The 22,706-nt window shown below is 28.0% G+C and overlaps 1 protein-coding gene across 1 annotated transcript; it reads right to left on the bottom strand.

Moving 5' to 3' along the window:
- Positions 1–482: 482 nt before the first annotated feature.
- On the bottom strand, positions 483–19,328 carry LOC113383142 (T-box transcription factor mls-1-like). Its single transcript, XM_026621390.1, has 5 exons — positions 19,259–19,328; positions 14,722–14,824; positions 2,909–3,176; positions 1,112–1,252; positions 483–905 (listed from the first exon to the last, which is right to left on the bottom strand). Exons 1-5 carry the CDS (start codon positions 19,326–19,328, stop codon positions 483–485), a joined length of 1,005 nt encoding a protein of 334 aa, XP_026477175.1.
- Between the last annotated feature and the right edge of the window lie 3,378 nt (positions 19,329–22,706).

Here is a 22,706-nt window from a genome sequence, read left to right as displayed (position 1 = left end):
TTATTATAAAACTTTAATCTTACATTTACAATTTTTTACATATGTACATTTAAGCCTCGATTGGATGAGGCACAGCCTCTCCAAACACTTTTTGCAAGCTTTGTTTTATTAAAATTGCACTTAATTTTTTCAGTCTTGATGATTAAAGATTAATTTAATTAATAAAATAATAGCAGACGTTTTGAAGTACGTTTTAACATGCATTATAGTATATAATTGATTACATTCACTACTCATAATACTTGAAATAGTAATGTATTGTACATATCTGCAAACTTTCTTATTAATTATGAAAAATACATCACGTTCATTTTATAAAATTCTAGGTTTCTATATACATTTTATAAAATTCTAGGTTCTTTATACATTTATATAATATAGCAATTTTGTTTCTTTTAACTTTTTGAGCTGCTTTTGGAAAGATTTGATTATTGCCATATTCCCAGCCTTTACATATATACATTATTTACTTATATATTTACTTAAACATCACCTAAGATATCTCTAATAGTAAAACTCGATTTCTTTTTACTTTTTGTGCTTAAATCTACTAATTGTGGAGAATGAATCATATCTGTGGCCATTTGTTGATTGTACATTGTCGGTAATACATATGGTAGGAAATTGTTGATGTAATTTGGAATAACGGGTGGGTTTAAGCAGACTGTTTGTGGATGAAAGACATGTTGAGGTCTGTAATTGGATGTTGAAGGTATTTCTTCACTTCCTGATGATATCCCACTGTCTTCAGGGGAACTTGATCGTTTTTCTTGAGATTTTTCGTATGATTTACTCAGGGCAGAGTTCTCGTTTTGGAATTTCCTTTTGCATCTCGATTGACCAGTTTCTCTAAATCCTTTGGCGAAGGGGTTGTTGTCGATTTTTAATTTTGTTATTCTGTCGTTCTGTAAAGAAATATACACGTTAATAATCGTGTTTAAATGAAGAGTGTCTATTTTAATATACAGCATATTTTGAAAAATTTGTGATACAATTTTATGATTTATAGATAGGATTTTTAGACTTGTGCCCTGCTAGAGTAAATATACATTTCAGTAAAAACTTGAGTGTCTTTTAGGGTTAAAATTTTAAAATTTAAATGTATAAGTACCTGATAAGCGGTGACGGCTACAAATTGGGTCTCCGGGAAATGAAATTGTCTTGAAGGAGCTCCCAATGTTGTTAAAGATGGATCTGAAGCCCTCACGATATGAATCACAGGTTGATATCGATGCATTGATGTTAATACGATCTGAAAAAAAAAACAAATATTAAATATATTTTGAAAAGAAATTTATAGTTATATAAAATCATACTGAACATTTCAAAGAACTATACTGAGCACGATTATTAAAAGGAAAGGAAACTGGATCAGTCCCATTCTGTAAAAAGTGTATTCTACATGATGTAGTCGAAGGTGAAATAGGAAAACTGAAAGGATAGGGAAGAAGCAGATGATTGCTGCAGCTACCTGGTCTTGTGCTTCCACTTTCAGCTCGCTGTATTTTCTCTTCTCGAGTAAGTCATGACTTACTCGAGAAGAGGAAATACAGGGAGCTGAAGGTGGAAGCACAAGACCAGGTAGCATGGAAGCAGATGTTTGGAAAGGAAAATGCATAAAAATAAAATAATTTTAATAGGAATAATAAACAAGGGAGGGAAAGAATATCAAGGCCGGACTAACCATTCATTATTATTATTATTATTGATTTTCATAACTTATATATTGATTTGTGAATATTCTTTATAGTCGATATAATTATATTATTGCACATTGATGATGTGTTTTTTGGAACGTTTGATATTATACATTCAAGCTTAGTATTTTTCTCGATAAGGCAACTCATCGGTCAACCACTCTCTTCTTTATGTGTAGACTTATTAACTAAATTAAAACTAATTAAGTAGACTAACGGTATCATAGCAAGGCTCATGTCAATATGTTACATTTTTTAATTGTTTTTAATTATTATTTTTATTTTATTCAATAGTATTTTTAAAATATAAGTATTTTGTTTAACAAATATATAAGTATTTTTACAATATAGTAGTATATAGTCTACACATTAAGAAAGAAAAAATGTATATTTATTCTATAATATATGTTAAATATGTTAGATATGTATATCTAATAGTGTTGGCCTATATAAGCTGCCGGCAAAGGACGATATCCAATTTAGATTGTATTTGAGAATTTTGCCTAAAAGTGAAAATTTGATATCGAGCTGGCACAAGAATTACATATTCATAACTTTCACCAATGTAAAACGGCTTGAAATGCACAAGGTACAAAGATGCACAATAATATATCTATTTTTATGAACAACAAGTACTCATCCTTCTCTTCGAAATAATACGCATGCACTTAACAATTTGCAAACATCTCGTTTACAACAAAAGGTGCCGAAGACGCGACGAAATAAAATGCTTGATCGATTTCAATAATGAGAAAAGCAGCTTACAAATACCGTCTGGAAAGCGTAAATCCAGCGGCACTTGAACTAAAAACTAGACCTCTGGGATTATTATTTCAGTACTAGCATAAGACCACTTCAGATTATAATTGTCGCTAATAGGACCCAAACAGACCCCTGGCTGAGCGCGGCTATCTATGTCACAAAGAGCGGTATTGTGTCCGGCGGTTTTTTTGAGGGTCTTTTTGTACTCGAGCTATCTAAATACGATCACAATCGCGGCATTGTGCATCACTCGTGATTTTGAATTAACTAGGAATGAAAGAAATTCTGGTAGCACACATTCTGACAGTGTGCACGCTTCGATTACTTTGCGAATCTTGTGATGCAAGAAAATACCGCCGTGTGAAAACCACACATGAAACTCATAGGGTGTTGGAATAAGGAAATCACGTACAACATCTTACAATATGTTTCTTACTATCAATACTTACATGTCCATTACTATCCAAGGTGTTGTTTGTTAATTTGACTTTGTTGAAAAGAACTGGATGTCCATTCCAATGGCGTCCAGCGGCTGGTGAATCAGGGTGCATTGCTGCTCTCAAGGGACTTTGTGGTTCAGCACCTCCTGCACATTCCCAACGAGAGCCACTGAATTTATAACGACTTCTTCCCAAAGGCACTAATTCCAATAAAACGCAGTATAAAGCATCCGGATCCAATCGAGAAACACCCAAACGTAGGGCAGGAAACATGCGCCTGAAAAAGTAATAGACACATTTTTAATGGAAATTAAAATACTTTTTTTAGTGAAGGTTTCAGCAAGTTTTTTATACTTTGCGGTCACTCGAAGTCTATTACCCGTTTCATTCTAAAATTACAAGTGTCGAGTCTAGAATACACAATATTTTGTAAAATCAATCACAACTGCTGTTTGTGAAGGCATCTAGTTATATTATAGACGTAAAACCGCCCATTTAATTGAGTATGTCTGTGGTTTTCTTCAAAAAAAAAAAACCTTACGAGGCTTATTTTAAATTTCAACAACCTGCCTTTGTTTTTCTCGTGTTTGTTTAACTAATAGATACAGATGTGTTATGTGTATGTGCTCTTCATATTGAATGATCACCCAACGTTTTTTCAACAGGTAGAATCGACTTTTTTATTAACACGTTAAAAAGAGCTTTTATTTATATAAGAAATTTGAAGCTTTATCTTTCTATGATTAATATAACTGTTAGATTTTTTTTCTTAGTTCGTTTTTTGGCCGGGGTTTTTAATATCTATTGTTTTGTTAGTCAGTTGATAATTACTTTTAATATCATAACACTTTTATATGGTTTTAGTATTTATATTTTTGCAAATCAGTTATTTGCTTTAAGTTTAAGTTCCTTAACTCTTTTGTAAATTAATTTAAAATTTATAAACTTTGATCAACTAAATTAATTTTTATTGATAGTTACTAACTTTTTATTAAGCTAAATGTATATATTTTTGTTCCAACATTGCACAAGCATAAATTAGTATAAACTGTAAATATTAAATACTTGTTCTATATTTTTAATTTCTCGCAGAAAAGATTTTGTTTTCGTCAGATTGTTCAATTTGTTAATTTTATATTTTCTCGACATTTTAAGTCATTCTGAATCGTTTGGTAGCAAATTTGAAAAGAAGTAGATGTGTGTTTGGCCAAAATTTTGCCTTTTGTCGGCGATGCCTCAAAGAGGGTTCTACCCATTTAAACGCTCTTAGTTGAAATTCGATAAGGACTGGTTCGATAAGGTCAACCCAAAGTTTGACCTATCTCTATTTGATCAATTTTAATATCAGAATTTCTTTAATACTGATGATTTTTAATGTGATGCAGCAAGGTTTCAGAAGTGTTTCTTCAACTTGAAAATATTTAATAATATTTAAGATTTAATTCATTACAAAACAGAAATAACTAGCATTTTTTTATTATTATCTTAGCAATCAGGTTTTTTGGTGTCCCTTGAGCTTTTGTAGTTTAATTTTGTATAATCTGTAATTATTAGAAGACCAACCCTTCTCTTTATGATAAATTTTTGTTGAATATTTTTAATAGTAATGTGATATTTTTCTGAACTACAAGCCTCCTTTTCTTTCCAAAAAATGATTTATATTTTTTATATAAATATAATCATTATATTTATTTATTAATATTATATTTATTAATATTATAAGCATTTTTTAATATTAGGTTCCTGTTTTTTTACTGAAAAAAAATAGTTCTTCAGAAATTTTGAAAAACTACGTTTACTACTAACCCAAAGTTTGACCTATCTCTATTTGATCAATTTTAATATCAGAATTTCTTTAATACTGATGATTTTTAATGTGATGCAGCAAGGTTTCAGAAGTGTTTCTTCAACTTGAAAATATTTAATAATATTTAAGATTTAATTCATTACAAAACAGAAATAACTAGCATTTTTTTATTATTATCTTAGCAATCAGGTTTTTTGGTGTCCCTTGAGCTTTTGTAGTTTAATTTTGTATAATCTGTAATTATTAGAAGACAAACCCTTCTTTTTATGATAAATTTTTATTGAATATTTTTAATAGTAATGTGATATTTTTCTGAACTACAAGCTTCTTTTTTTCCAAAAAATGATTTATATTTATTATTTATATAAATATAATCATTATATTTATTTATTAATATTATATTAATGTATTACTAAATTATTTTTCAAGGTCATTTTATTTATAATAAATAGATAAGAAAAGTGATAAAAAAATATAGATAGAAGAATAAAAAAAGTTAAATAAAGCTAATAAATTTAAAGCAATATAATTTTGAATTCTTGACTAAATATCATATTTATTTATTAATATTATATATAATTATCCTCAATTTTTCAAAATAGTGTTTTAATAATTTTTGTAAATAAAAATATTTTTCTTCAAATTTTGAACAGATTTGTTCCACCATAGAAAACTGGATACTACTACTGCCACATATATAAAGTTATCTATAAAATAATAAATTTTATCTCAAAAACAAATGCTCAATTGAAAGTCTTATATAAGTACATATGCTAAAATTTATTATTAAGATCCCGAGATGTCGCTAAATTTACGAGACATCCTAGTTAACTCTAGTTTCTGTTTCCTATATAAAAAATCATATTCACAATCTATAAGATTTTTTTAATTATCTTTTCCCCAGTTTTATTACAAAAATAATGTATCCTCTACCCTCGATACCACTGCTTTTTTCCTCCGACCATGTGGTTTGTAACGTTATCACTGGTACTATTTGGCAAAAGCAAATTCCCTGTCATTCATGGATCGTTTTAGGCAAAGTTGAACTCGTTGTCGGATTTCGGATACCAGTTATCGGTGGCGTCATAGTGTTATGGCTTTGGCGCCTATTTTGTGTCTTTCGAATGCAGACCAATATATAGGAGCGGCGGGCGCCTGTACGAAATTTGCTTTTCCTTACTCGGAGTCACTGTTAGGTATGCAAACATGCGCAAAGTCCATGGAGACAAGGCGAAAGTTGAGGAAATAGTAATCATTTTCATAAAATATTTGTAAATTCGTTATTTAATTAAAAAAAAAACAAGGAGAATACCAATAAATTTTTTAAATACATAACGTTATTCAAATAATTTGTCAAAACATTAGGTTTTGGGATTAAAAAATTGAGATGTAGCAACTTTTTAATTGTGACAATAAAATATTGAATTTTTGTCACGTCCCATTTTTTCCAAACTCTAATATTTTTTTATAATTAAACATTTTTCAAAGGCTTAATATTTTATGATATATAACGGTTAAAACCATAAACTACCTTTATCAAAATCGTCAAAAAAAATTAATCCATAATTACGTAGAAATGAATCTCCAATTTATAACAGAACCTAATCAGCTCGATTACCAATTTTGCACTTTCATGCTAATTCTAAAGAAACGGCTTAGCCGATCATCTCGCAAAAGAAATCAACCAGTCCTTATCGAATTGCAACTAAGAGCTTTTAAATGTTTTTCTGGATTGCTATTCTTATTTGTGATTTTATTTTTCTGAACCAAGGGTCTTACTTTGTTCTCAAAAAAATGCTTATTAACTTCTCAAAGTAATGTAGTGAAGTAATGTTTTAATACTTCTTCAGAAACTTTTAATTATTGAAACCAACCAAATTTTTTAAACTAAATACTCACTAAAAATTCACATAAAATTATAAATGATAATACTTTTAGATATAGATGTTTACTATTGTGTGTACATTGAAACCTTGAAAAATAATTTACTAATAAATTAATATAATATTAATAAACAAATATAATGATTATACAAAAACTCAAAATTATATTGCTTTAAATTTATTAGCTTTATCTAACTTCTTTTATTTTTTTATCCTATTAGAAATGGAATAATCTTGAAAAATAATTTAGGCAGGTGTTAACTAATGATTAATTACTTTAACTTTTAATTATTGTAATAAAATTAGAGAGCAACCTAATGTAGGAATTAGTCATCAATATATATAAAATTATCAATCAATTTGGTAATCTTAGTAAACGATGACTTCCATATGAATTACTATATATCCATATATAAATGGTAGTTTTTTACCACTGCTTTAGTGTACTTAGGATATAGATTTGCCTTTCGCAAAAAAATCGTCTGCCCATGCGGTTTTGGTTTTGATAAATTTCCGGTTTCGAAAAACAGACGAAAAAATGTGTCCGGTGCCAGAAGGATATCTGACAATGACTTGTTTATTTTTTGAGTAATGCTTTCTGCGCGGGTGGTATATGAAATTTTGGGACGACAGACCATATTGCAGACTATCCATTGCACAAAATGAAGGCAATTATGTAATAGAATGATATTTGAAAAAATGACCTGATACTTCTTGAAATTTTGATCTAGTAGGAGCAAGGTTTTAGGGCTTAACCCTTGAAACCTAGTTGCTGTTTATAGCTAATTAAATTATTTCAAATAATACCAATCATACTCGAAAGACTATGTCTTATAAATTTTTCATTATTATACAATACCAAAATTTCCTCATATTTTTTTCTTATTAATTACTATAATGTTTACTATATCTCATCAGTATATTTAGATCAGTTTACTGCTTACACAAAGTAAATTTATTCAGGAGCTTCCATAGAATTACAAGCAAGTTGTTTCCGATAACAAATAAGTATTTATCAGTAAAATTCTTGAAGTCAATGTTTTCCATTTCAAAAAAGTCCCAAAAATTCGGAAATGTTAGCCGGAAGCGATTTGACTTTACGGCATGCGGATGTTTATCGATTTTGTCAAACAAGAATTACAAAAAATTCTTCGACCGATACGAATGTTACCTTATTTACTAAAAAATATATATAGAGAATCATATTGCTTTTAAAATCAATTTTTTTCATCGGCAAACATAACTTCTTAACTATGTGGAAGGCAACCCAGAGGTTGACCTAACTTTATTTGATCAATTTTAATATCAGAATTTCTTTAATACTGATGATTTTTAATTTGGTGCAGCAAGGCTTTAGAAGTGTTTCTTGAACTTGAAAATATTTAATAATATTTAAAATTTAATTCATTACCAAAACAGGTATAACTAGTAATTTTTAGCAAATTTAATTTTTTGTGTCCCATGACTGTTGTAATTTAATTTTGTGTAATCTTAATTATTAGAAGACAATACCTTCTCTTTGTGATAAAATTTTTAATGGATAATTTTAATGGTGATGTGGTATTTTTCTGAACTATAAGTCTCCTTGTTTTTCCAAAAAATGATTTATAGTTATTATAGTCTTTCAATGTACATACAATAGTAAAAATCTATATCTTAAAGTAATAACATTTATAATTTTATGTGAATGTATAATTTAATTTTTAATGAGTGTTTATTCAAAAAATGTTGGTTTCAAGAATTAAAAGTTTCTGAAGAAGAATTAAAACGTAAGCTTCTTCTTTGAGAAGTTAATAAATATTTTTTGAAAACAAAGGGAGACTTTTGGTTCAGAAAAATAAAATCATTAATAAGAATAGCAATCGAGAAAAACTAGTTAAATTGTTTTCACATGTAAATTTTCATTATAAAGTTTCAAATTCGCTTTATATCGGGATGTCTGAGGTGGGAATAGATCCCGGAACCTTGTGGATACAAATTCCGAGCTTTTACCACTTTCCATGCCTTACAAGCTCAACTTGTAAAATCAATTAAATTATTAGGTTTAAATGCGGTTTATTTCACCATTGTCCTCTATCGTATCATCATCCCCTATTGAGGGTGTATCTGAAAAATCGTTATTAAAAATTTTATTACTTCCAACTACTTTTATTTATATCTTTCAACAGGTAACGCGAAGATTTTTACCAGAATCGTGTCATAAATCTCGAGATTTTTATTGTTTTATTGTGAAGAAAAAGGTAAAAACAATAAATGCTAGAATAAACCCCTAGTTTTTTTTAAAATTAATTTCGAACATTTTTTAATAAGTTGGCGCCGTGTCTCCTGGTTAAGTCAACAAGGAGGTAAAAACGATCATAATTTTCGTTTTCGTTACGATCGTAACTCTGTCAAATAAAATATCATATTTGACAATGGCCGGCACGCCTCTCTTGTTTTCGGGATGGACCTTTTTTTGAAAAAAAAAAATTGGCTGCCGACGAGTCCTTGATTTATAAACTGATGAGATGATATAAAATTTTGCGAAAAAGGGAGTTGATACTTGGAAAAGGTAAAGGATTGATTGAAACCCTAAACAATACCCTACTGGTGCATGGCAAAGTGCCGTAAGGCAAATTGCTGGAACTTTCCATACGTAGATTTTGAGAATTTTGAAAAAACTCGACGATTTTGAAAAATTTTGATCTTTTTTTAAACTAGAAATATATTCAGAAGATTATTAATATATTCTACTAGTAATTATTATTGTTACTATTTTCCTATTTCTATCTCCACTTGTTAAAATAAAAGATGCTTATATATTTCTATTATTTGTATAAAAAACGATATTAACACCCTTGAAAATACAATGTGTTTTGAAGGGAGCGGCTTGTTATGTTTATAAAACCCTTAAAACTCCATTGTACAAATATTTAAAAAACATATAGACAAAGATTGTTCAATAACATCAGGATGCTTTTGTATGGCCACCCAGAATCTGGGAGAGATGTCTGATTTTGATCAAATGATAAAAGACATATTACAAATTGTAATAGAAATGAATTATATGGCTCTCCGTGGGCTGGGGGCTAGAGATGTGGCTCAAGGTTTGATATCTTCTTTGGACACCCTGATGTCTGGTAGTAGTGACATCAGTTTTTACTTGGAAATATAGATGGCAATATATTTCTAAGTGAAACTAGCTCTTACCAGGATCTTACTGCATCAATATTGATCAGTACAGAAGTTGTAATAAATAAATGTAAAGGGATAGAACAACCTTTTGGGTTGCCATCTACAAAAAGCCACTTGGTTAGAGAAATCACCAGAATAGCTCATTGGACTTATACAGTTATAATGCAATATTAAAATAACTTTTCAATAGCCAGAATAATCGTATTCTATCACAATTTACAAAAGTCACAATTATTTATTTGTCAATTATTTTATTTGACTATCAATTATCCTTGTTATTTCTAAGTAGTCAGTTTAACTTTTAACTAATGTATGGAAGGATAACTTTATTTTCTCGCCATGAGTGATTCGTTAATAAGCCAATTATTAGGAGTTATGATTTATGTAATGACACGTCTTCAAAGGGCATATTTTTTCTATGGGAAAATCTACCTCATATAGCGCCGGCGCCTATTTATGGCCTCGTGATGAATTGCGATGCTCAAACGTCGGGGAAAAAATGAAATATATATATATATAAATATATATATATATAAATATATATATATATATATTTATTTATTTATTTTAGATATACAAATTTCACATATAAAAAATGACGAGTTGATTCATATGTTCTTCACAGTTGAAATCACTTTGCAAATTTTAAAAATTGCTTAAAAATAAATATAAATTTTATTTGAATAAGATTGTTTTACAAATACATTAACTAAAAATCTTTAAATGTTTTAATTTAAAATATGCTATTATTTTATATTTTATTCGGATTCATTTTTGATTGAATTGCGCTCTATCTAAAAGGTAATATTAAGAGCTAAAACTTTCAGAGAATTGTTTTTTATCAATTTGGAACCAGTTGATTTCTTGGGAGCAAGGAATTTCGAAAATGTCCATATTAAGGACCACCCTAATATATATATATTTTTTTTTTCCAAAATTCTCATATAACAGTTGCATTATCTATGGAAGCGTGCGACAGAAAGACCCAAGACTCGTGTCTAGACGTGACAAAAACCCCCACACGGAGAGGTCTCTATAAAGGCGCCGCTCTAGGGTCAAAATTTGACAAAACGTCAAAAACTTGTCTCTTTTTTTTCATGAAAGGTCATGTGTATTTTATTAGGAAATCGGTCGTGTCATATCCGTCGCGACTAATTTGCGTTGTCCGAGGACGACGGACGTTTTAAGTCGTCTTTAAGAGACCACTTAGGGGTAATAATGGTAATGGACCCAGAAACTGGTGCAAATTGATCTGTTGATAATGAATTACAAAACTTACAAATTTCAATGAGTATATTCGCAACTAATCGCTTCAACCCTCTTGCCTGGTATAATTTTGCTTCAATTATTATCTGGTATAATTTTGCTCTTAATCTCTATTTTTATTAATTATATTTATTAATTAATATGTTATAAAAAAAACTCTGAGGTATAGGTTTGATGTAAATTAATGCTTTTAATAGAATTTTAATAAGTTACAAAAAAATTTGTCATGACTATTTTTGCAACTAATCGCTTTACACGTTTTCATTAATTTTTGGAACACTCTCCTTAATTTTTGTGTGATTATAGATTATACGAAAATATGTAAAGTCTCTACTATTTTTTATAGTCATTTATTTTTTTTACAGGTTTTAATTAAAAAATCTCGCTTTCTGGTTAAAAAATCGTTCAGTAAAATATCTCATGCGTTTACAAACATTTATGTTAATTATCTTAATAGCAAACATATGTATGTGCACGTTGGAAAAATGTTTATAAAAAAGGCATTAAATATTTTTTTTCAAGTTTATAATTGAATGTATACGACAAAAATATAAACGGCACAATGTGTTCTTAGAAAACGAATACTTGCAATTAGATAAAAATATAAGAAATCCGTTATTAACACACTTTGTGCGGGCCGGGTAGTGGTACTCGATATTAGGACTGTCAGTTAATATTTGTTATTTTTTTTAATATTTATTATTTATTAATTTACTTTACAAATTTATAAGTGTCTTTAGTCCACAGATTGGCATTTAACATTTATTCGAATATCATAATTTATTTTTAGAAATAAGTTATTTATATAACTCAAAGTATTATCAATTATTCATAATACATAATTAGTTAATTTATAATTTATTTTTATTGAGTGTTTTGTTTTTAACTTTTCATTTAATTTCAGTTTCTTAAGAAGGTGACATATAAACAGGAATAAAATCCTTACAAAGGAATAAAAATTTAAAAAAGGATATAAATTTTAATAGTTATGTTCATGGGTTAGTAACAATAGAGCAGATATCTGGAAATGTTTAATAGTTTTTGGCAAGTAATTGAATTCAATAATAAATTTTATACTTGTTATAATTATTGATTGCATTATTTAATATAAAAACAGTATATAATCATTGCAAATCTTTATTTTTATAATTATTGAATTAACAAAAATATTTGTTATGTGATTACCTAAAACATTGTGGTTGTTCTGAAAGTTTGTTAACGAAAGAGTTATTTTTATTTAATTCTATTATTTTGCTTTGTGCTATTATTGATTTGCTTCTTTATCTTTCTCTATGCTAAAAATAAATAAGAGAAACCCTTAGTGTATATTTACCACTTGACCTGTTTTTTTTTATTAGGTCCACGTCGACGCCTGTCAAGATCTCTTCAAATAAACCGTAATAAAACGCAAGGTGCATCAAAGGAAAAAAATCGCCAGACGCATAAAACACCAGAAAATCCCGATTGCCAAAAAAAGGAACAAAAATGTACCGATTTAAAATAATCAAATTACATATTGTTCTACGTGTATACAGGTCGTTTAAAACGCAATGAAATTTTTACGACTTCCCTCTTTATAAGATTTATTACAGGTGAAAAAAATCTTTTTTTCAGACATGGCGCTTACGGTGTCAATATGGAAAAAGGAGACACATAAATTTTGTTAACGGCGGAACAAAGCTCTTTGAAAAAATCTTATCTTGCAAAATCGTTCTGGTTGATGTGCCGAAAATAAGGAGGTAAGACATAGGATTTAAGATTTATATTGCATGTAAATGATAATAATAGACATAATTAATTTCTTTAACTCCAATCGGTTATATCAAAATATTTTAAATAATTTTGTTGGATATACATTAAATGACACATTTAAGGTGTTGGTCAAGTCCAATTACTCATTCCCTATTCCACCCATACATACTAACTCCAATTTTGGGGTCAAACGATTCAGATAGGCTTGCAACGTCCATAAAACATAACGTTAGAAAATTGGCTTGGCTATAAAATAATAATGTACAAATTTGTATACAAATAATAATACCTTGGGGGGCGTCCATTAATCACGTGAGGTTTTTAGGGGGAGGGAGGGGGTATATTGAGATATCACGTGTATATATTTTTCAACTAATTTTTTAAAACAAATTCAAACATTTTTAAAAAAAAATTCAAAAATCGTACAGTTTTTTTCACGTAACTAAAAATACACGTGATGTTTGGTGGGGGAAGGGGGGGTAATTTTGAATATCACTATGGATCACCAAGGGGGGGGGTCCAAAAATCTTTAAAAACTTGCTCACGTGATTAATGGACGCCTCCTTGTGTGAGAGAAAACCTTCTACTTCCTACTCCTGTGGCAACATCACTCTCCTAATTTTACGACATGTGACTCAAAATTCAACCCCAAAAAAACAGAATACTAATCCCATTTTTTTCCCTAAACATTTTTCTATTTCTTACATATTTTATCGCGCGTCGAGCATCAAACGGTAGCCGTATAAAAATAAAAATCGTAGATAACGAGCTTGGTAATTGCATAAGATAAGAATTCTGAGGTCTCCGGGACCCTAGCAATCAGGAAGACTTGACAAATCAAATAAAAAATATGGTACGTGTGAGGCTTCTAGGCTTTCGTAGATAAATTTTTTAGATTTAGCCGAAAAATACGATGGCTTTTCGTGTAAGATGTCTGATGTAGGTTTTGGAAAGTATCAGATAGGACAAGAGGGTTGTAATACATTTTTCAAAAAAAAAAAAAAATACAAGACATATATTTTAATATAACATTTTAACTTTATACTTTATAATTTTTTTATACAAACCGCGGAATTTATAGTAATTCAATATTTTTTTATCATCTAAATTATTTTCAGAGAGTAGTAATTGTCCAAAACTAATAAAAATATTATGTTTAAAAATAATGCACACATTTTTTTATTTTTTTAAACTACTTTGATTTCAATATGTATATATATATATATATATAATTTTTTATATAATGCTAAATAAATAAATAAATAAAAAAAATAAAAATAAAAGAAATATATATGAAATTTTTCATACTTGTTGCAATTCCTTGCATAATACGCTTGTTTTTGGACCTCAAAATATATTATTTCTGTCCCGCATAATACGATTTCTAGCGAAAAATACATGTTTTGTCCGGTCTTTTGGAAGTCGTTTTAACGGGGTTTCTTATATGTTATTATATTTCATTTAAAACTTCCTTTTTTTTCTTCAAACAAATTTTTCTGTGTCTTTTCAAGTACTTAATAATCGTAGATCTAGCGATTAAAAATTACTCCATAAGTAAAACAACATGAAGACTGATTTTAAAATTGCTTTTAGGCCATTATCAATTTTTTAAGTGTCTGCATATATTTTTTCTCAAAGACAAGTAGTAGAATTGTGATTATTGAAATTAGTATTACAAGCTGTTTTATGTCTTAAAAGGGCTGATCTGATAAAGAAATAGACAAAAAATGCTTAAAAATACACATTGACTTCAAATAGATGATCTGGCGTTGTAAATTCAATAAACATTTTCTTAGGTATTTTTTTCAACTTTTGAATTTTCTTCAACCTGTTCAATTACCAATCTGTTATTGTACACCTGTCGAGGTGCAAAATAACAGGAGTAGGTGATATAATATTTATTGAATTTAATCCAATAAATGGAATAAAGCCTTTCTTACCTTCCACTCTTTGTGATGATCATTTCTGTGCCCACTTCGTGGAACTGCTTCCACAATTGACCATTCTGAAGGGTTACCTCGCAAGGTGCCGAAGAAATGTCACCTGGGGAAGAAATAATAATAGACATAGTAAAATAATTTATTAACTTCCCGTAGGGTAAGTTATAGTAATCGCAAAAAAATCGAAAATGAAATTTTTTATATATCTTTACGTTTCAGAGGTTTCTGAATATTTTGGCATACCCCAGAAAAAATGGATGTGTGTGTGTATGTATGTATGGATACAATTTTCCAGTCACGTTTTCGGGCGCACGGATCAACCGATTTAAATGGTTCAAAAAACATTTGCTTCCTATTGATAGGGAGATGTGCTGATTAGTTTTTGGCAAAGGCAGGTCTAGCAGTTACGGAGATAAAGAGCAAATAGTGCAGAAAATAGAAATCGAGTTTTTGAGAGAACGGAGCATCCGATTTGAATGATCTAAAAAACATTTGTAATGATTGGGAGAAGTGTTTATTAGTTTTTGGCAAAGACAGGCCCAGCCATTTCGAAGATATGCTAAATGTGCAAAAAATTGAAGTTTTTGAGAGAACTAAGCGTCCGATTTAAATGATTCAAAGAACTTTCTGCTTGTCTTAACAAAATTGATTTTGGAAAAAAACATTTTTTGTTTCAACTTTTTTCTCCATTTTTTTTTAAAGAAAAATTTTTTTGTATATCGAAAATAATTCAGATTTTATTTTTAATTTTGACTATAGTTCTAATATACTTCAAACAAATAATTATTAATATAAATACTTATTAATACTAGACAATGTTACAATATTAATAATAATCTATTTGAAAACATTCAATATTCCTCGAACATTTCGTTACGGTAACGGAAGTTCCAGCAATTTGCCTTAAGGCACGATGCCATCAGTTTTATTTGGTTTAAATTCATTTTAACTTAAACTGGCAAACTTAATTTTAAAACTATTTTTCCAAAATTTGATGTGAAGGCACTTTGAATAAGAGAGCAATGGGCTCGAGCTTTTGCTTCGAGCTTTTGCTTCGAGCTTTCTTTAGAGTAAAAACGACTACGTCAGGTGTATGATCATATAATTTTTATCCTTTATATTTTTCCAATTCGAGCAAAACTGTCGTCGTAAATTCCGTGTTTACAATCCCAGTTGTCTCTAGCACCAAACAATCGTTAAGTGATTAGTATAATCCAAATGGTGTGTACAATAATTACATTTTATTACTTTGCTCAACGGATTAAAATCGATGTATGGGTGTACATAATGCATAATACATAATACATGATATCTCAAGTGGGAAAAGAGAGTTGTTGATTCGTTTTTGAGTGTTTTTCGGTCCTAAGTACACAAAATTTTAGGCGCCCGCCAAAAATTCCCGAGTTGGCCGTCTGGCCGATAGTCGCCTTCATTTGTTGAATGTGATAAAAATTAGCTTTTGGATAGGTCTTTTTATATTTTATACCTACTGCTTTTATCTGGTTTTAGCGACACAATGGGGAAAATGGTAATTGTCACTTATAAAATAAATATAGTGGACCAACTATTTCGTAAAATATTAGCATAGCATTAACTAAAAATTTAATTTATTTTAAAATATTTATTGACCAGAATCAGGTGAATTAGGTTTGGCTGGGACAGTCCTGGATTTCCACCTTGTGTCCCGGGTTTTTCTAAAAGCAGTATTTATCCCGTATTCAAATTTTTTGTTCCGGATAGTCCTGGATTTTTGAAAAATATAAAGGCAGGTCCAGCCGTTTGGGAGATATAGAGCTACATGTGTGAAAAATTGACAGTTTTGGGGAGAACTAAGTATCCAATTTGAATGATTCAAAAAACTTTCTGCTTGTATTGACGAAACGATTGCTTTTGAGGAAAGAATTTTTTTAATTTTTTTTTAATGTTCACAAAAAACTTTTTATGGATATCGAAAAATAATTCGGATTTTAATTTTTAATTCTAACTAAAGTTCTAAACATCACTTATATAATCTATTAAAAACATTTAATATTTCTTGAATATTCCATTAAGGTATGGAGAGTTCCAGCAATTTGCCTTAAGGCACGATGCCATACACCACTAGTTTTGGATTTGGATTTGTAGTAGAAAAATGTATCTGATAGGAACTATAAGTCGCGTCATTATACATTTTATATGAAAATATTATGATAAAATATGCTTTGATTTTCTATAATCCTTAAAGTCATTTGACCAAAATAGTCAAAAATCGCTACGTATGAAATGACCCCCTAACCCGAGAACTTTTGATTTGGTTGTATATATGTATATATAATATTTTTTACGTTGTTTACAAAAAATATTTCATGTTTACCTTTTGCACGGAAGCTCTCAACTTCCCAATGACAAATATTCAACATCCATTCCATTCTAATAAACATTCTAATAAACAAATCTCAACTACTTGAATTTTTCTCAAACTTTTCATACTGCTGATGATAGATAAGTCGCATATGATAAAAACGGTTTTATATTTATAACAAGATTTGTCCTTTTCATGTTTAGTTTGTTATTTGCAGTAGCAAACGATCTGTCACATCAAAAACATCCCTTGTCGCTATTAAATAAATAGTAAATAAAATATCTCTGCCATCCACAAACAAACTTTGAGATTAGAGATAACATGTGGATTTGTTTGTTCTGCATATAAATGTAGAAATTTTGTAAAAATGGTAGAATAAATGATAAAGTAATAATAGTAATTACAAACTTACAGAAACTACAATTTATAGGTCGTAAGTTGCTTTCTGTAAATTGGAGCTTTTGGAAAGGTTGGCGTATCTATATTTGATATATTTTTGTTAATAGAATATCATTATCACCGAATGCACTAAAGGATTATTTTTACTTGAAATCCATATATTAGATCTATATTTTCAAATTAAAAAATATATAACTACTGTCCGAGGTAGTTAAGTGCAACAAGTCCAAAGCTTTTACCACTAGACCACGATAAGCTCTATATTGTGCTTTCAGTGCTAAAAATTTACAACTTCTTAAATAAATAACGTTGACATTAAAATTATTACTGATAACAATGCAAACCTAACAATTTTGCATTTATGCACTAACTTTGCTACAAAAGCTCCGAAAGCTCAATTTTCATTTTATTTTCATTTCTATTATTCAAAAATATATTTGCGCTTAATTTTTTTCCCTAAATTATTTACAATGATCTAAATCTCCCTTGTTCACCATTATCCTATTTTTGGAAATTCCGACATCCTTCTGAGGTCCCAAAATTTCGGAAAAACCCAAAAACGCACGAATTTCGGTTGTAATGTAAATATTGGCACGTTTCAAGTAGGATTTGAAATTTCCAGCATTATAAAATACTTGACTTTTAAATATTAGGATTTTCCAAGTTTTTACTTAGGAGAAAACAGTGACGTAGATATATGATAAGAAATAAAATTTATTATAATTGGAATGAAATAGAAGTAGTCATATAATGCTCTACAAATAAATGGATTAGAATGTGCAAATTAATCATATGTTTATCCTTATAAACATGACAATTATCATTATTTTTTATTTTTTAAGCTTTTAAATAAATGCAATATGATTGATTTTGACTTCACATTATTTATTTCTAAAATTTACGATAAATAGAATTTTAGTTGACAGTTCTTCTACTTTTGTGTCAATTGATGTAAAGTAAAAAAAATAATAAAAAATCAAATTAATAAAATTTTAGAACATATCAATATGATATTAATTGTTGAAAATAGAATATATAGAGAAATTTATAGGTACAGTTACCAAATCTTTCATATTTCTCAAATTTAACGTTATATCTGTTTTTTTTAGTGCGAGATTTTGTATTTAGTTAAAAAAACTTGCAATAATATTTTAGACAAATTTTTAGATTTTTGCGATTTTTTTTATCTTGTATTGCATTTATACGTAGTAATTTGAATTAAAATACTCAATTAATAACTTTAACTGAATAATTTAACTAATAGTTACGATCAAAACATGCTAAGTTATATTATTAATTTAATATTAAAATTTTAAAATATTAACATTAAAAATTTAGTTTTTTTATCCAATTTGAGCGCATCTATTTATTGGCCTTAAATTAAATTAAATTTATTTACAGTCATTTAAATTAAAAAAATACAAGTTAGTATCAAAACATTAACCAAAATATAATATTAATTTATTATTAAAATAAAAAAATTAAAATTAAAATTATAAATTAATTTCTAACTTCCGATCATACAAATAAAATCATTATCAAGAAATAAATTGGAAACATTTTACTGTGAATTGGGAAATTAATGCTAAAATTTAAGTATAGAAATATAGGTACACTAATTTCTAACCATAAAAATTAACTAATTAACAAAAAATAAATAAAAAAGTTTTACTTCAGATTTGGCAATTAATGCTAAAATTTAAGTTTAGAAAAATAGGCCTATAAATTGAATATAGATCTAATAATTAATTAAAAAATTAATTACAAATTATATATTATTAAATTATATATTTTTACCTTGGGGTGGTATCATATTTCCTTGCATCATCATCTGGTGCTGTTGATACATATCGTGCACTGAACTCATTTTCACACCAAACTCAAAATATCAAAAAAATCACCAAAATTAACTCCAAAAAATGTCCAAATTAGCAAAAATCAAAAGTCAATTTCCCTTTATCACTTTAATCTTACTGACTGACGTTACTGAATAACCGATTGCGTTATACTGAGAAAAGTAACAAGTTGGACAAAGAAGGTGTCTCATTTTTCGGGGGCGAATTTTGGTAAAAGTTGTCTATCCTTTTCTTTCTTTCTAATTTTAGTTGCGTCTGCTCTCTTCTTTAGGACCTACCACACTATCATACACTTTGAGCCTCTTCTGTTATTGGTGAAGAATTTTCGGGTATGTTTAGTTTATTGGCTTGCTAGAATTTTTTTCTTGAAAAGGAATACTTTTAAAGCCGCAAGATCTTTATCGCGATGACGGCAAAGTTTATAGAAAATCTGTTTTTTTTGGGTTGAATTATGTTTATTGATGATCGAATTTACAAATGGTTCTTTTGTGTTTAATCATATGGTAAAACATACTATACAAAGGAAAATACTATATAATTTGCAATTATAATTTCTGATTCCTTATAACTGAATTACTTTATCCACCTGCAGTGAATATTTCCTAAATTAAGTACAGTAATGAATTTTGATTTGCAATTTTCCTTCATTGGTTTCTCTATACATTTGTTTTTACAATTTAGTGAAATACTTTATAATTAAGTATTTCAATAAATAATTCTAAAAAAATTAAACAAATTAATCTTCAATAAATTAATCCATTTTATCCACCTGTAGTGAATATTCACTAGATTAATATTCTAATTAAATTTAATGTTGATTTACTTTTTTTTCCATTAGTTTCTTTACACAAATTTCATTTATTGGAAATAATTATTTAAATATTGGTGTAAATAATGAGCTTCTCATAAATTAAATTTTATACGTTTTTTAACAATAATTCTAAAATTAATAATAACATATTAGGACAATTTATAATATTTTTATAAGGAAATATTTTTAGAACATAATTAGTTTTTTATAATACAGCTTCTATAAATAATTAAATCAATAATTATACATTTTCAAAATTATTAATTACTTTCATTATAGTTCATTATTAAGTGGTCATTTATTTAATATTTTAGTTAGAAAATTGTGTATTAATGAATGATTCTAACAAAAATTTCATTATATTTTTGATTGCAATTTATCCTAAATTTTTGACTTCTAAAAAATATTTAATATTTAATTAATTTTTATTTATACTTATAAATTTTATGATGATTGAATAAATTTTGGTAATATTAAAAATACTTTAAGAGTTAGTATTATTATCAAAAAAATATTTTAATAAACAAGTGAGCAACATATTGCGATGCAAATTGAAAGTCTTTACTATATGATTATATATTAAAAAAATAAAAATAAAAATTATGATTATTACTAAAATATTGTTTTAAACAAGCAAGTGAGTAGTATATTGTGGAACAAATTAGGTTTCTGTGAAATATTTATATATTAAAAAAAATTGAACTCATTTAATCAAGATCATTGGTGAGAGACCAACATATTATAATGCAAATTAAAAATCTTTGTAAAATATTCATACATTAGAAAAAAATTACATATTTAAATAAAATATAATGAATTAAAATTTATTGCTTATATCTAAATGGTCAATAATAATAAATGAATACAATTATTTCATCATTATAACTACTATGCATTCGTGTATGACTTTATTTATTTATTTTATTTTATTTTATTTTTTATTATTTTACTATATATATTTACTTGTCAAGTGCTTATATTAATCCCGTTAAGACAATTATTTCTAAAATAATTTTTTGCTTAATACGCCACTTCACACAAGTCTCTGCACAACTTATGCAGTTAATTCAATTATTCTGGTTATAATTACAGACATTAAGAAATACATTAAATTTTGTGTTGTCGACTTTTAAAATATAAGTACAATACATTAAATTTGTCAATTGCATTATATTGTGTATATATTATACATGATTGTCTCTACATAATATTTTAATACATCATAAAAAATAAATTTCATCGGCTTTTTCTTTCAGACAGTCCCTGGCTGGATTAAGGACTACGACAGAAGCCGACTCATGTCTGGTGTCTCGTTAAATGATTATTGGCTGCGACTGTGTGACTGTTATTATTACCGAAACCGAATTAGGATACTTTGGCCCACTCCCGAAAATATGATTTTCTGATAGCACCGGGAGCTACTGATAGGCGCCAACTCCTACACTCCACTCACACATGTAAGTAAACGAAATATATCTGTTTTTTTATTGAAATATACATATTTGGTTTTTTATTCTAAGATAATTCCTTTTTTTAAATCAATTACTAAACTATATATATACAATGATTGAGATCTTCTTTAAAAAAATTTTTAAAAAATTGTACTCTTGAATTTCATACACTGATTGACTTCTATATGAAAAATAATAAAAATATCTAATATTTTAGTAATAATTATACATAACTATTATAAACTTTAAAAAATTTACCTACCACAAAATTAATACTTTAAGACAGATATATCCATATATGATGCAAATTTGAGTAATTCTTTAAGCAAATTAGCTGGAAAGCTTTTCTTAAATAATTTATTATATTTTAGATATATTTTTTGAAAAGTATTTTTTTTTATTATCATCATTTTGGTTTTGGATAGTAAAATCATCAATAGTTAGAAACCTAATTTAGCAGTTTGATAAATTGGGACACCAAATATTGCCAATATCGGTAAGAAATTCAGAAAGTCCTGGAAATTGTAAATAAAATTGATAGCTATTTAAAACAAAGCATTTTTAATTTTAGATGCCTTTGACAACAGAAATTATTGTTATGACTACATTTGCCAATGCGGGTAAATCTCTATAATATCTCAAAAATCTTTTTTTATTTTTTTTATGTACTACCTCCCAGAGTAGCTAGGTTTAAAAATAAATAATTTCTTTTGGTGATATTAATGGACCTTCAACTGATCATACAATATTATGTAAAATCAAGATTTAAAGTACAAATTTGAAAATCATGCAAACAATAAATACTTTCATGAATAAATCCATGATTGACCATGTGTTTTTTGTAGACCTAGTTTATTGTATCCATTCAACAAAAACCCTGGTTTCATTGTTTGAGCTTTTCTACCAAAAAGTTTGAGAACCTGCATCTCTTTCTGTTCCTTGCTCAAATATTCAAATAGTTCCTATCCCAATTGTCCAAGGCGCCAATTTGTCGCATGTCTCAAGTACGTATTGGATATTTGGATAATTTAAGGCATTTCTGGTAATGCCCAGTAAGAAAATTAAGCCTGCTTACATGCGGTATGGATTACTAATCCTCCTTGGACGGCTGCCGGATTGAAATTGTC

The sequence above is a fragment of the Ctenocephalides felis genome, unplaced genomic scaffold (assembly GCF_003426905.1).
Source record: "Ctenocephalides felis isolate EL2017-DRISC unplaced genomic scaffold, ASM342690v1 CF-g0.4_SCAFFOLD_03570, whole genome shotgun sequence".
In the NCBI taxonomy this organism is placed as follows: Eukaryota; Metazoa; Arthropoda; class Insecta; order Siphonaptera; family Pulicidae; genus Ctenocephalides; species Ctenocephalides felis.
Note: the sequence above shows the minus strand (reverse complement) of the source record. Positions and strands in the feature narration are given on the sequence as shown.